The following is a 12013-nucleotide window of genomic DNA, read 5'->3' on the forward strand; positions in this document are numbered from 1 at the left end:
ATTGAGGTGTCAGCTACTAATGTTATGAAAAAAGCATTTTCTCATCTCCTTTGGGTAATTAAAAGCCCTTGAAACATGGTGGAACCCGACTAGATACATCCGTATGGGCAGAACACTATGCATTCACCATGTTCTTCCAGGCCCGAGTACTCATCTCAGTTACTACCCATCTACTTATCTACCCAATCAGACCACAATGTCCTAACTGGACACAAGAATACTGTGGGGAATGAGGCTGATAGCATAGTGTTCGGCGCAGAGTCTAGTTGGAGGCCTGTAAGTAGCAGTGCTCCCCAGGGGTCAGTACTGGCCCGTCTTGTTCAACATGTTAATCAACGTCCTGCATGAGGGCACAGAGTGTACCCTCAGCAAGTTTGATGACATCTGTTGGAAGGGTAACACAGCAGGGCATAGGCAGTCCAGGAGGTTCTTGGATTGTATTGACCACAACTTTTTTCTCCCAGTGGTAGAGGAGCAAAGAAGGAGAGGATCTCTGCTGGACCTTGTCCTTACAACAAGGAAGGGTTGGTAGGCATTGTCTCAAGCTCAAGGGCAGCCTGGGCTGCCATAACCATGAAATGATCGAATTTGAGATGCCCAAGGCAGCGAGGAAGGTGCGCAGCAAGCTGACCACCCTGGGCTTTAGCAGAGCTGACTGTGTCTTCTTGAAGAATCTGCTTGGTATAGTGCCAAGCTTGGATGAAGCACTGGAGGGAAGAAGGGCCCAAGTAAGCCAGTTAATATTCAAGGTTCACCTCCTCCAAGCTCAGGAGTCATGCATCCCTACAAAGAAGAAGGCAGGCAGAAAAGCCAGGAGGCCTGCATGGATGAACAAAGAGCTCCTGGACATGCTCACAAGTGAAAAGGAGGCCTATAGGGGGTGGAAACAGGGGCGGGAAGCCTGGGAGGAATACAGAGAAATTGTTCAAGCAGCCCCGGATCAGGTTAGGCAAGCTAATGCCCAGATTGAACTAAATCTGGCCAGGGGCATCAAGACAAACAAAAAATCCTTCTTTAAGTATGTCAGCGAGAAAAGAAAGACTAGGGAAGATGTGGGCCCTCTCCGGAAGGAAATGCAAGAACTGGTCACCTGGGACAGAGACAAAGCTGAGGTCCTCAGTGACTTACTTGCCTCAGTCTTCACTGGCAAAGACTGCAGCCACACTACCCATGATGCATAAGGCAAAGGCAAGGAGCTGGAAAATGAAGAACTGCCCACTGTAGGTGAAGATCAAGTACAAGACCACCTGAGGAACCTGAAGGTGCACAAGTCCATCGGACCTGATCAGACACATCCACGGGTCTTGAGGGAACTTGCAGATGAAGTTGCGAAGCCACTGTCCCTCATATTTGAGAAGTCATGGCACTCTGGTGAGGTTCCCGCTGACTGGAAAAATTGGAAGAATAACCCCTGTTTTCAAAGAGGAAAGAAATGAAACCCCAGGGAACTACAGGCCAGTCAGTCTCACCTCTGTGCCTGGCAAGATCATGGAGCAGATCCTCCTGGAAACTCTGCTGAGGCAGATGGAAAATAAGGAGGTGATTGGTAGCAACTAAGATGGCTTCAGCCAGGGCAAGTCATGCCTGACAAATTTGGAGGCCTTCTACGAAAGGCCTTGCAGCGGCAGTGGACAAGGGAAGAGCAACTGATGTCATCTACCTGGACTTATGCAAAGTGTTTGACACTGTTCCACACAATATCCTGGTCTCTAAATTGGAGACACATGGATTCGACAGATGGACCACTCAGTAGATAAAGAATTGGCTGGACGGTCGCACTCAAAGTGTTGTGGTCAATTGCTCCGTGTCCAAATGGAGAGCAGTGATGAGTGGCATTCCTCAAGTGCTGTACAACATCTTTGTCAGCGACATGGAGAGGGAGATCGAGTGCACCCTCAGCAAGTTTGCTGATGAAACCAAGCTGTTTGGCGAGGTTGACACGCTGGAGGGGAGGGATGCCATCCAGAGGGACCTGGACAGGCTGGAGAGGTGGGCCCAAGCCAACCTCATGCAGTTCCACGAGGCCGGTGCAAGGTCCTATATCTGGGTTGGGGCAATCCCAAGCACAAATACAGGCTCAGCGGGGAATGGCTGGAGAGCAGCCCTGAGGAGAAGGACCTGGGTGTGCTGATTGACGAGAAGCTCAACATGAGCCAGCAATGTGAGACTGCAGCCCAGAAGGCCAACCAGATCCTGGTGTCCATAAAAAGCAGCATGGCCAGCAGGTCAAGGGAGGTGATTCTGCCCCTCTACTCTGCTTTCGTGAGACCAAGCCTGGAATATTGCATCCAGCTCTGATACCCTCAACATAAGAAGAACATGGATGTGTTAGGGCAGGTTCAGAGGAGGCCCTGAAGATGATCAACGGTCTGGAGCAGCTCTCCTATGAGGACAGGCTAAGAGAGTTGGGGTTGTTCAGCCTGGAGAAGAGAAGGCTCCGGGGAGACCTTATAGCCCCTTCCAGTACCTAAAGGGTGCCTACAGGGGAACTGACGAAGGACTTTATACTAGGGCATGTACTGATAGGATGAGGGGGAATGGCTTTTAACTGGAAGTGGGTGGATTTAGGTTAAATATTAGGAAGAAATTTTTGACTTTAAGGGTGGTAAGGCACTGGCGGAGGTTGCCCAGAGAAGTTGTTGAGGTCCCATCCCTGTAGGTGTTTAAGGCCAGGCTGGATGGGGCTTTGAGCAAATTGGTCTAGTGGGAGGTGTCCCTGCCTATGGCTGGGGGGTTGAAACTTCATGATCTTCAAGGCCCCTTCCAACCTAAAGCATTCTGTAAACCAAGAAGTGCTTTTTTAAGTACATTAATAGCAAGAGGAGGTCTAAAGAAAACGCTGGACCGATAGTTGTTGAAGGTGGTCAACTGACTGATAGGGATGAAGAAAAAGCAGCAGTGTGCAATGCTTTTTTTTGCCTCACTCGTTAATCATGCATCTAGAGCTTGGGCTGCCCGGTCCCCTGAATCGGAGGACCACGAGTGTGGAAACAAAGACTTTCCATTTGTGGGACGGAAATTGTCAGAGAACAGCTGTATCAGCTGAATGTTCACAAGTCCATGGGGCCTGATGGGGTTCATCCCAGGGTATTGAAGGAGCTGCTGGATGTGCTGGCAAGACCTCCCACAATTTCTCTAGGCAACCTGTTCCAGTGCCTTATCACTCTCAAAGTGAAAAATTTCTCCCTAAAAACTAATCTAAATCTACCTTCTTCCAGTGTGAAGCCATTCCCCCTCATCCTATCATGTCCTGCCTAATTAATAAATCAGAGCAGATACACTGGACCTCAGCTAAGCACCAGAACCACGCTCAGATGTGTAACAAAGAAAGGCAGTACCAAGTGCCCAAGGTCCCATGCAAGGAAAAAGTTTTGTTCAGAGCATGCAGGAGTGGATGGCAGATGGCAATGGAAAGAGGAAATGAGGTGATCCGAAGGAGAGCAAACCCTCAGGACCAGAGAGAAGCAGGGCTGTGCTGTGCAGCCCTGGTAGGAGAGGGCTTTGCTCTCTGGGACGTCTCTGAAGCCCTGCAGAGCCTGTGGTGCAAGGGGAAGCTGATCTCCAGGAAGGACACGGTGCTTTGGAAAATGTCCTTGGCGATGGGCATCCCGTGATCCAAGAACACTGGGAAAATCATTGCTCTATTCCTTGATTGCATCAAAAAAGGGTGACTAAAGGCTGTGGGAGGAGCAGTGCTGACATCTACTGAATGGAGATGGGACAGGACTTGCCTCACTGCAGCTGCCTCAAAAAAAGCACTGAATGTCCCAGAGGTTCTCTTGGGGTGTGTTACACAGCTGCTCTGAATGGCGATCGTGTTCCTGCAGGTCTTGTGCTGTCCCTGCTGGCTGCATGCGGCTGTGCAGGAGAGCCCTGGCACCTCCCGTGGCACCACAGGGTGTAGGTCACCTTCCAATGGAGCAGCTGCCCTGAATGAGGTTGGGCACTGTAGGGGTGTCTGTGAGAAACGGGCCATGGGTGCCAAAGGAGATGGGGTAAAGACAGCTGGTGGAGGAGAGAGAGTGTCACCACCATGCCCCACCAGCCTCAAAACGATGACTCCAGACACTGCCCTGTCCCTCTTAATATTTCCATCAGTTACGAGCACGTGTCTTAGACCACCTCTGGCACCTCATGTGTCACCTGTGCTTTGCATGGGTACAGGAGGTACAGGAGACTCCTGCCTTTCACTGCCTGGGTGTGCTGTCTCCTAGTGGGGCAAGACGAGGGGATTCTTGGACATAACTCTGTCTCCGAAAGGGGAAATGGCACTGCAGGGAAGAAGTTTCTCTGCCCAACAGAGGGAGAAAACATCAGTGATGACTTCAGCTTGTTTCCCAGGTGGTTCCCCTGGAGCCCCAGGGACATCTCTGAGGGAGCCCAGAGGGGACAGAGAGAGTGCCACCGTGGGCTGGTCCTCTGCTGCCAAACTGGGCTGGGCTGCTGGGCCGGAGGGAGCTCCTGGCAAGCGGGCAGCACTGCAGAGAGACAGCTCTGCCCAGGAGCAGCTCCTCTGCACAGCGCAACAGGGCTGAGGGCACTGCCTGCAGGCAGCGAGGGCAGAGAAGAGAAGAGAGAGAGAGGTAAAGGCAGTCTGGGGTGGGAGGACAGGAGAGAGCTCACCGGGGGACAAACCTTCGCAGCCTTTCACATGGTAAGTCTCTGGCTGTGGGGCAATGCAGATGAGTTCCTGGCAGTGTCTCCTAGAGCTGGCACATGCCATGGCTGATAGGAGCTGTCAGGACGGCTCTCCTGGCTTGTCTGGTGTGGAGCAGGAGGACGTGCTTCAGAGCAGGGATGTCCTGCTGCACCTTCAGAGGGACAATGACGGACAGCTGCCTTCTCCCAGGGATGGCTCCGGGGTTTGCAGATCGATGTGCAGGCAGGGGTGGGCAGGGCTGTCCTTGCCAGCAGGGTCCCTGCACCCCGGGGGCTGTGTGCCGGCGCAGGGACTCTGCCGCCTGCCAGAGTCAGCTCTGCGCCTGCCCGGGGAGCTCCCACGGAGGTGCTGTGGGGAGAAGCTGTGGGAGGAAGGAGTGACCCCTGTCAGGGCAGGGTCTTTCTATCGTTGAGAGGGTGCTGCATGGGTCACGGCTGCTCACAGCTGCTGACCACCCCTAGAACATTGGCAGAGGCAGTATTTCAAGAGGAAAGTCAAGGCAGGGGCTACCTTAAAGACAAAGACCTTTCCAGGCTCTGTGTTCGCAGCTTTCTCCTAAGGGAAAGGAGCTGTCACTGTGACACTGAGGGATCAGCAGATCTGCCACAAACCTCATCAAGTGCCTGCACTCACTCCTCTACCCACAGACAGCACCAGCATCCCCTTTGCCTGCAGCATCAGGCTGGATCTGCTCCACTCCTCAGGACCCGCACAGAGGGAGGTGGCCCTGGGCAGTGCCCTGCTGCTGGGAGGGGGCTGCAGGGCAGAGCTGAGCACACAGCGGGTGGGATGGGCTCTGGGGCACTGGCAGGGGGAGACCTGGGCACAGAGCAACAGCTCCTGGCAGGGACAGCCCCAGGCAGCAGAGACAGGGGCAAGGGCCGGGGGGAAACTGCCAACACGCCCAGGGGGAGGCTGCCTTCAGCCAGCTCTCCTGGGCTCCTCCATGGAGGTGTCTGCTGGGCGCTGTCTGCTGGGACCTGAGCGCACTCTCTCTTCACATCATCTCCTCTGCGGCACCCCGACTGCCTGCTCTGCCGGTCCTGTGGGGCTTGCGAGCTGCCCCCAGCAAGGCACAGCGCTGCCGTCGGGTCCTGGGGAGTGCTGAGCCTTTCCTCGGGGGTGGGCAGTCTCCTCTCAGAGAGCTTTGCTTCTCTCGGGGAGGGGTGGTGTCCTGCTCTCTCCATCACAGCTCCATCTCTGCGCTGGGACAGGGAAGAGATTGCAGATCTGCCCTCTCAACCAGTGCTCCCCTCATCCCATATGAGTTCAGCTGTTTGGTATTTTTTAAAAAGTAGTTTGTGTGTGGAGTCATCTCGAAGGCAGATGAAACAAAAGCAGAGGGCAGATGGGCAAAACCCCGATGGACAGTGCAGCTCTGCTGACTCTGCTTTAAGCCAAAGAGAGCTGAACTCATCTGTCCCGTCTGAAGAATCGTAACATGATTAGTCATCAAAATGAGGATTTCTACATTCATGAGATGTTATCATGGAAAATAAAAAGCACAGGCAAAAATTTATAAGGACATGCTAACCCTCTGCTCTGCAGCCCACCCTCTGGAGAGCCGTGAGTGCAAATATTGAACTTTTCCATTACAGGTGGATTACATCTGACACCCCTTGTGACGGTTGGAGCTGTCACAGAGCAGCTCCCTTGTACCCACTGCAGCAGAGCAGGGCTGACTCCTCAGCAGCACAGGGGCAGAGGTGCTGCTCCTCACACCACACTCAGCCAGCACTACCCAGAGAGAAAAAATGCATTTCAACTGGGGGTGATATCTATGAAAAATGGAGTATATGGGCTCATAGAATTCTGTCCTGATTTTTTCCTGTCTTTTCCTTCCTTTAACAGAGCCCCCATAAAAGAAATATCTAATGTCCAACAGCAGCTCCATCACCCACTTCCTCCTCCTGGCATTGGCAGACACACGGGAGCTCCAGGTCTTGACCTTCGGGCTCTTCCTGGGCATCTACCTGGCTGCCCTCCTGGGAAACGGCCTCATCATCACCGCCATCGCCTGTGACCATCGCCTCCACACCCCCATGTACTTCTTCCTCCTCAACCTCTCTGTTCTGGACCTGGGCTGCATCTCCACCACTCTCCCCAAAGCCATGGCCAATTCCCTCTGGAACACCAGGACCATCTCCTATGAAGGATGTGCTGTCCAGCTCTTTTTCTTTTTCTTTTTTATTTCAGCTGAGTATTTTCTCCTCACCATCATGGCCTATGACCGCTACATTGCCATCTGCCAACCCCTGCACTACGGGACCCTCCTGGGCAGCAGAGCTTGTGTCCGCATGGCAGCAGCTGCCTGGGGCAGTGTTTTTCCCTATGCTGTGCTGCACACGGCCAATACATTTTCACTGCCCCTCTGCCAGGGCAATGCCGTGGACCAGTTCTTCTGTGAAATCCCCCACATCCTCAAACTCTCCTGCTCTCATTCAGACTACCTCAGGGAAGTTGGGCTTATTGTAGTTAGTGTCTGTTTAGTATTTGGGTGTTTTGTTTTAATTGTGGTGTCCTATGTGCAGATCCTGAGGGCGGTGCTGAGGATCCCCTCTGAGCAGGGACGGCACAAAGCCTTTTCCACGTGTCTCCCTCACCTGGCTGTGGTCTCCCTCTTTATCAGCACTGGAGTGTTTGCCCACCTGAAGCCCCCCTCCATCTCCTCCCCATCTCTGGACCTGGTGGTGTCATTTCTGTACTCGGTGGTGCCTCCAGCAGTGAACCCCCTCATCTACAGCATGAGGAACCAGGAGCTCAAGGATGCCCTATGGAAACAGGCCCAATGGACGCTGTTTCACCGACAATAACCTGCCACCCCTTCTCTGCACATTGCCCAGAGTTTATCTCAGACCACGAGCCTGCTTTTTTCTCTTTTCATAATCCTGCTTATTGATATTTTTCTGGGTTTATACTACTTGTTCTGAGGCTTGATCCTACTGTGTCTGAGTCTTGCACAACACTGTGACAGGTGTGGCCTGACAGATAACAGCTCTTCAATAGAAGGGCATCTCGGAAGTGCAGTGCCTGAAAGATGGGCTGTTCCTCCAAAGTTGCTTCCAAGAACATGTTCAAGGAACTGGTCTTTTGATGAGTCTCTTCTCCTTGTCTTTTCAGTGGTTTTGGAGCTAAGCTCATCGGGTTCTATTGAGTACTACTGGGTTCCACCGCACAAAGGTGAATTCACTCAAAGGTGAAGTCCACCAATATAAAGCACTGAATCAATGTGTCCAGGCACAAGGACGCTGCAGTGCCGAGGGAGTCAGCAGGGACTCATCAGGCACAGGGAGGGGAGAGTGGGGAGACGCAGGAGCTGCCTGAGGGAACCCCAGGGCCAGGACTGCTGTGCTGTCCTGGGGCGTGGGGCTGACTGGGGAGAGAAGGGGGCAAATTCAGTCAGGGCTGGGGATGAGGCACAATATGAATTCCGGAGAGGCAGAGAGTGACCAGCCTCTTTTTTCTCATTTCCTCAGTGCCAGCACGAGCCCCGGGGCTGATGGGGAAGCTGACGTCCTTGTCTGCCCCCCAGGAGCTGCTGTGCCCTTGGGAGGATCTGGGGCTGTGCGGTGAGTGCCCAGAGCTCTGCATCAGCCTGCGGTGGGCAGTGCTGTGGGGCCAGCCCAGACTGGGCTGCTGGGCTTGGCTGTCCTGGGGAGAGGGCAGGGGAGGTGGGCAGAGCTGGGGAGGGCTGGTGAGTGCTGGGAAGTGCCTTGGAGAGGACAACGGCAGTGTTAGAGCCCTTTCCAGGGAAGACTGAGGCAAAGAAGTCGTTGACTACCTCAGCCTTCTCCATGTCCAGGGTGACCATGTCTCCTGGTTCCTTCCTGGGTGCGCCCACGTGTTCCCTAGTCTTCCTTTTGTCACCCACATACCTATAGAAGGCTTTCTTGTTGCCCCTCATGCCCCTGGCCAGATTCACCTCTACCTGGGCTTTAGCTTTCCTAACCTGATCTCTCACTGCTCGGACAATTCCTCCCAGGCTACCTGTCCTTGCTTCCACCTTCTGTAGGCTTTCTTTGTCTCTTTGAGATTGACCAGGAGCTCCTTGGTCATCCACGCAGGCCTCCTGGTGTCTTTGCCTGACTTCCTCTTTGCCAGGATGTATTGCTCCTGACCTTTGCAGAGGTAGCCCTTGAATATTAGCCAACTTTCTTGAGCCCCTCTTCCTTCCAGGGCTTTGTCCCAGTGTACTCCACCAAGCAAATCCCTGAAGAGGCCAAAGTCTATCTCCTGAAGTCCAGGGTAGCGAGCTTACTGTGTGCCCTCCTCGCCACCTTAAATATCTCAGACTCTGCCATCTCAAGGTCACTGCAGCCAAGGCTGCCCTTGACCATGGCATTCCCCACTGCCTCCTCTTTGTTGGTGAGAACAAAATCCAGCATGGAACCTCTCTTCGTTGGCTCCATTGTCACTTGGAGAAGGATGTAATCATCAATGCGTTCCAGGAACCTCCTGGATTGCCTATGTGCTGCTGTGTTTTCCTTCCAACAGATATCAGGGTGGTTGAAGTTCCCTCTGAGGACCAGGGCTTGTGAACATGAGCCTACTCCAATCTGTCTATAGAGGGCCTTATCCACTCGGCCTTCCTGGTCAGGGGCCTGTAGCAGAACCCCCCTGTAACATCACCTCTCTGTGCTCTCCCTTAAATCTTGACCTATAAGCTCTCGGTCAGCTCCTTATCCGTCCCCAGGCAGAGCTCCATGCACTCCAGCTGGTCCTTGACATAGAGGGTGACACCCCCTCCTTGTCTCCCCTCCCTGCCCTTCCTGAAGAGCCTGTACCCATCCTTTCGAACACTACACTCATAGGACCCATCTCACCATGTCTCCATGATGCCGATTAGATCACAGTCTTGCAGGCTAGGGAGTTCCCTCTAAACATGAGAAGGACCTTGTTTACTTTGAGGGTGTCAGAGCACTGGTACAGGCTGCCCAGAGAGGTGGTGGAGTCTCCCACTTTGGAGATATTCCAAACCCAGCTGGATGCCGTCCTGTGCAACTGCTGTAGGTGCCCTTGCTCGGGCAGCGGGTTGGACTAGATGATCTCCAGAGGTCCTTTCCAAACCTAATGTTCTGTGATTCTATGACCTGTTGGAGCATGTGCATAGGAGGGCCACAAAGATGACCAAGGGCTGGAGCACCTCTCCTGTGAAGACAGACTGAGGGAGTTGGGGTTGTTCAGCCTGGAGAAGGAAGGCTCTGTGGGGACCTTATAGCAGTCTGTCAGTACCTAAACGGGGCCTAGAGGAAAGCTGGAGAGGGACTCTTTATCAGGGAGTGCAGTGATAGGACAAGGAGTAATCATTTTACACTGAAAGTGCGTAGATTTAGATTAGGTCTTAGGAAGAAATTCTTCACTCTGAGATGGTGAGACACTGGAAGAGACTGGCCGGAGAGGTTGTTGATGCCCCATCCCTGGAAGTGTTCAAGGCCAGGTTGGACAGGGCTTTGAGCAACCTCATCTAGATGGAGGTGCCCTTGCCCAAGACAGGGCGGGTGGAACTAGTTGATCTTCAAGTCCCTTCCTACTCTGACCATTCCATGAGTCTGTGATTCTCCCCTTAAAGGGATCCCTCCTTCCACTCACATCTTCTCCCCACAGCAGCGTGGGGAGCTCTGTGGGCAGGCTGAGTGGGGATCCTGACAGGGGGCAAAGTCCCTGCCCTGGCACACAGGGGGCTCCCTGGAGTGCGCGGACCCTGTTCTGAAGGACAGCCCGGGGCAGCCCTAGCTGCACCCACAGCTTCCCACCCCTGAAGCCATCCCCAGGAGAAGGCAGCCATCATGACCTTTCCCTCTGACGGTGCAGCAGGGAAGCCCTGCTCTGCAGCACGTCCTCCTTCTCCACCCCAGAGAGGCCAAGACAGACACCGTGACAGCTCCTGTCAGCCATGGCATGTGCCAGCTCTGGAAGACCTGTCCAGGATACTCAGACTACTTTCTTGTCTTATTATTGGGCAGGACATGCAGACAGTGGCAGGCAGGGACCTTCTTTACTCCTGGTGTGGGATAGGGCTCAGCTGAGTCAACGGAGGCATCTCATCCTGCGTTTCTATTGCTAGCACTGGAAGGGGACTCAGCTCCCTCCCATGCCTGTCACAAGCCCACAGGCGGTGGCACTCCTCTTGCCTCACTTCAGGCGGGCATTAAATAGGCACCTGCATGTGAGCTCCTTGTCTCAGCTGCCATGGTAATGAATGAAGATGTAGGGCAGGAGCTGGCTGTTCAGATGAAACACCTGGTGACATCTGAGTGACAGAGGTTGTCCAAGGACAGTGGAAGAGAACTGCATCTGTCCCTATTTACTGTTTCCTTTGCAGCCTATGTGACATCTACCCAAATGGTGTCCTGTACCACAGGGAGAGCTCACTTTGTCTCTTTTCCATCAGCTGGGTTGACTAGATCTCCATTGACTACGATGATGGTTTTCATCCCCATGTTGCCTAAATAGATTCCAGGCAGTTCCTCTCTTTCATGTCCCAACAGAAGCCTGTAGTTTTGCGAGATGCCAAGGCTCTCACACATTGCTACATGTGGCCGGCAGGTACCGCACAGGAAAGCCATCCCCGTTCCGAGCGAGTGTGGGACAGACACTCCAGATGGCCCTGCAGACAGGTTCAGTGCCTTTGTGCCAGCCACGGATTGCCCCCACCACAGCGTGGCAAGGTCTGTCCCTTCTCCATTCAGTAGACATAGGGCAGTGCAGGAACACGAGGCACATCACACATGGGCCTACGCTCTCAGAATTGTGGGCTTTCTCTCTCCCATGCTTGACTCACCCCCTTGAAGACACAGTCAAGGAACAGAACGACAATTTTCACAGTGGGGTGCTCAGCAGCACCTTGTTGCTCATAGAGATAGCCTTCACGTGCACGGAAGGCCTTCTGGAGCAGCAGAGACAGCATTGATAGAACCCCTGTATATTGCCAGGGCTGCACTTCCCAGCCCTGTTTCTCTCTGTCCTTGGGGACGGCAGGCTTTGCTCACTCTCTTGACATCCAATCACTTCAACTTTGGGTTTCCATCCCCTTTGGCATGGCTCTTCTCTGAGGCAAAGCCTTTGCAAATAGGGGGTCTGGAACGCTTGGTCCCAGGTTTCTCTCAGTCAGAGCTTGGCCTGGTGCTACACCTGAGGTGCTACACCCCTTACAGGCACTTACGCCCTCAGCCAGGACAAGCTGGAGCCTCTGGTTTTTGACACCGATGGAGTAACTGCCAAGGCGTGGTAGAAGAAGTCACAGAGTTTGGGGTGCTGCAATGGATGGGTTCATAGTTTTCAGTACAGACAGGCTGGAAGGATCGGGGGTGGGTTCCCTCAAAGGGAACAAATTGCTTGGATGTATGGAGCTCC

General features: G+C 53.5%; 1 protein-coding gene across 1 annotated transcript in view; it reads left to right on the forward strand.

Moving 5' to 3' along the window:
- The window catches only part of LOC309685223 (olfactory receptor 14I1-like), a gene marked incomplete at both ends in the record, with an annotated part of 55375 nt that extends 47902 nt beyond the window's left edge, over window positions 1-7473 (forward strand). The window contains one exon of the mRNA XM_082501031.1: window positions 6705-7473. Within this exon, the coding sequence (XP_082357157.1) occupies window positions 6705-7473 (769 nt within the window). The remainder of the gene's footprint in view (window positions 1-6704) is intronic.
- Window positions 7474-12013: the final 4540 nt, after the last annotated feature.

This window comes from Vanellus vanellus (genome assembly GCF_965231255.1).
Source record: "Vanellus vanellus genome assembly, contig: HAP1_SCAFFOLD_561, whole genome shotgun sequence".
NCBI lineage: Eukaryota > Metazoa > Chordata > Aves > Charadriiformes > Charadriidae > Vanellus > Vanellus vanellus.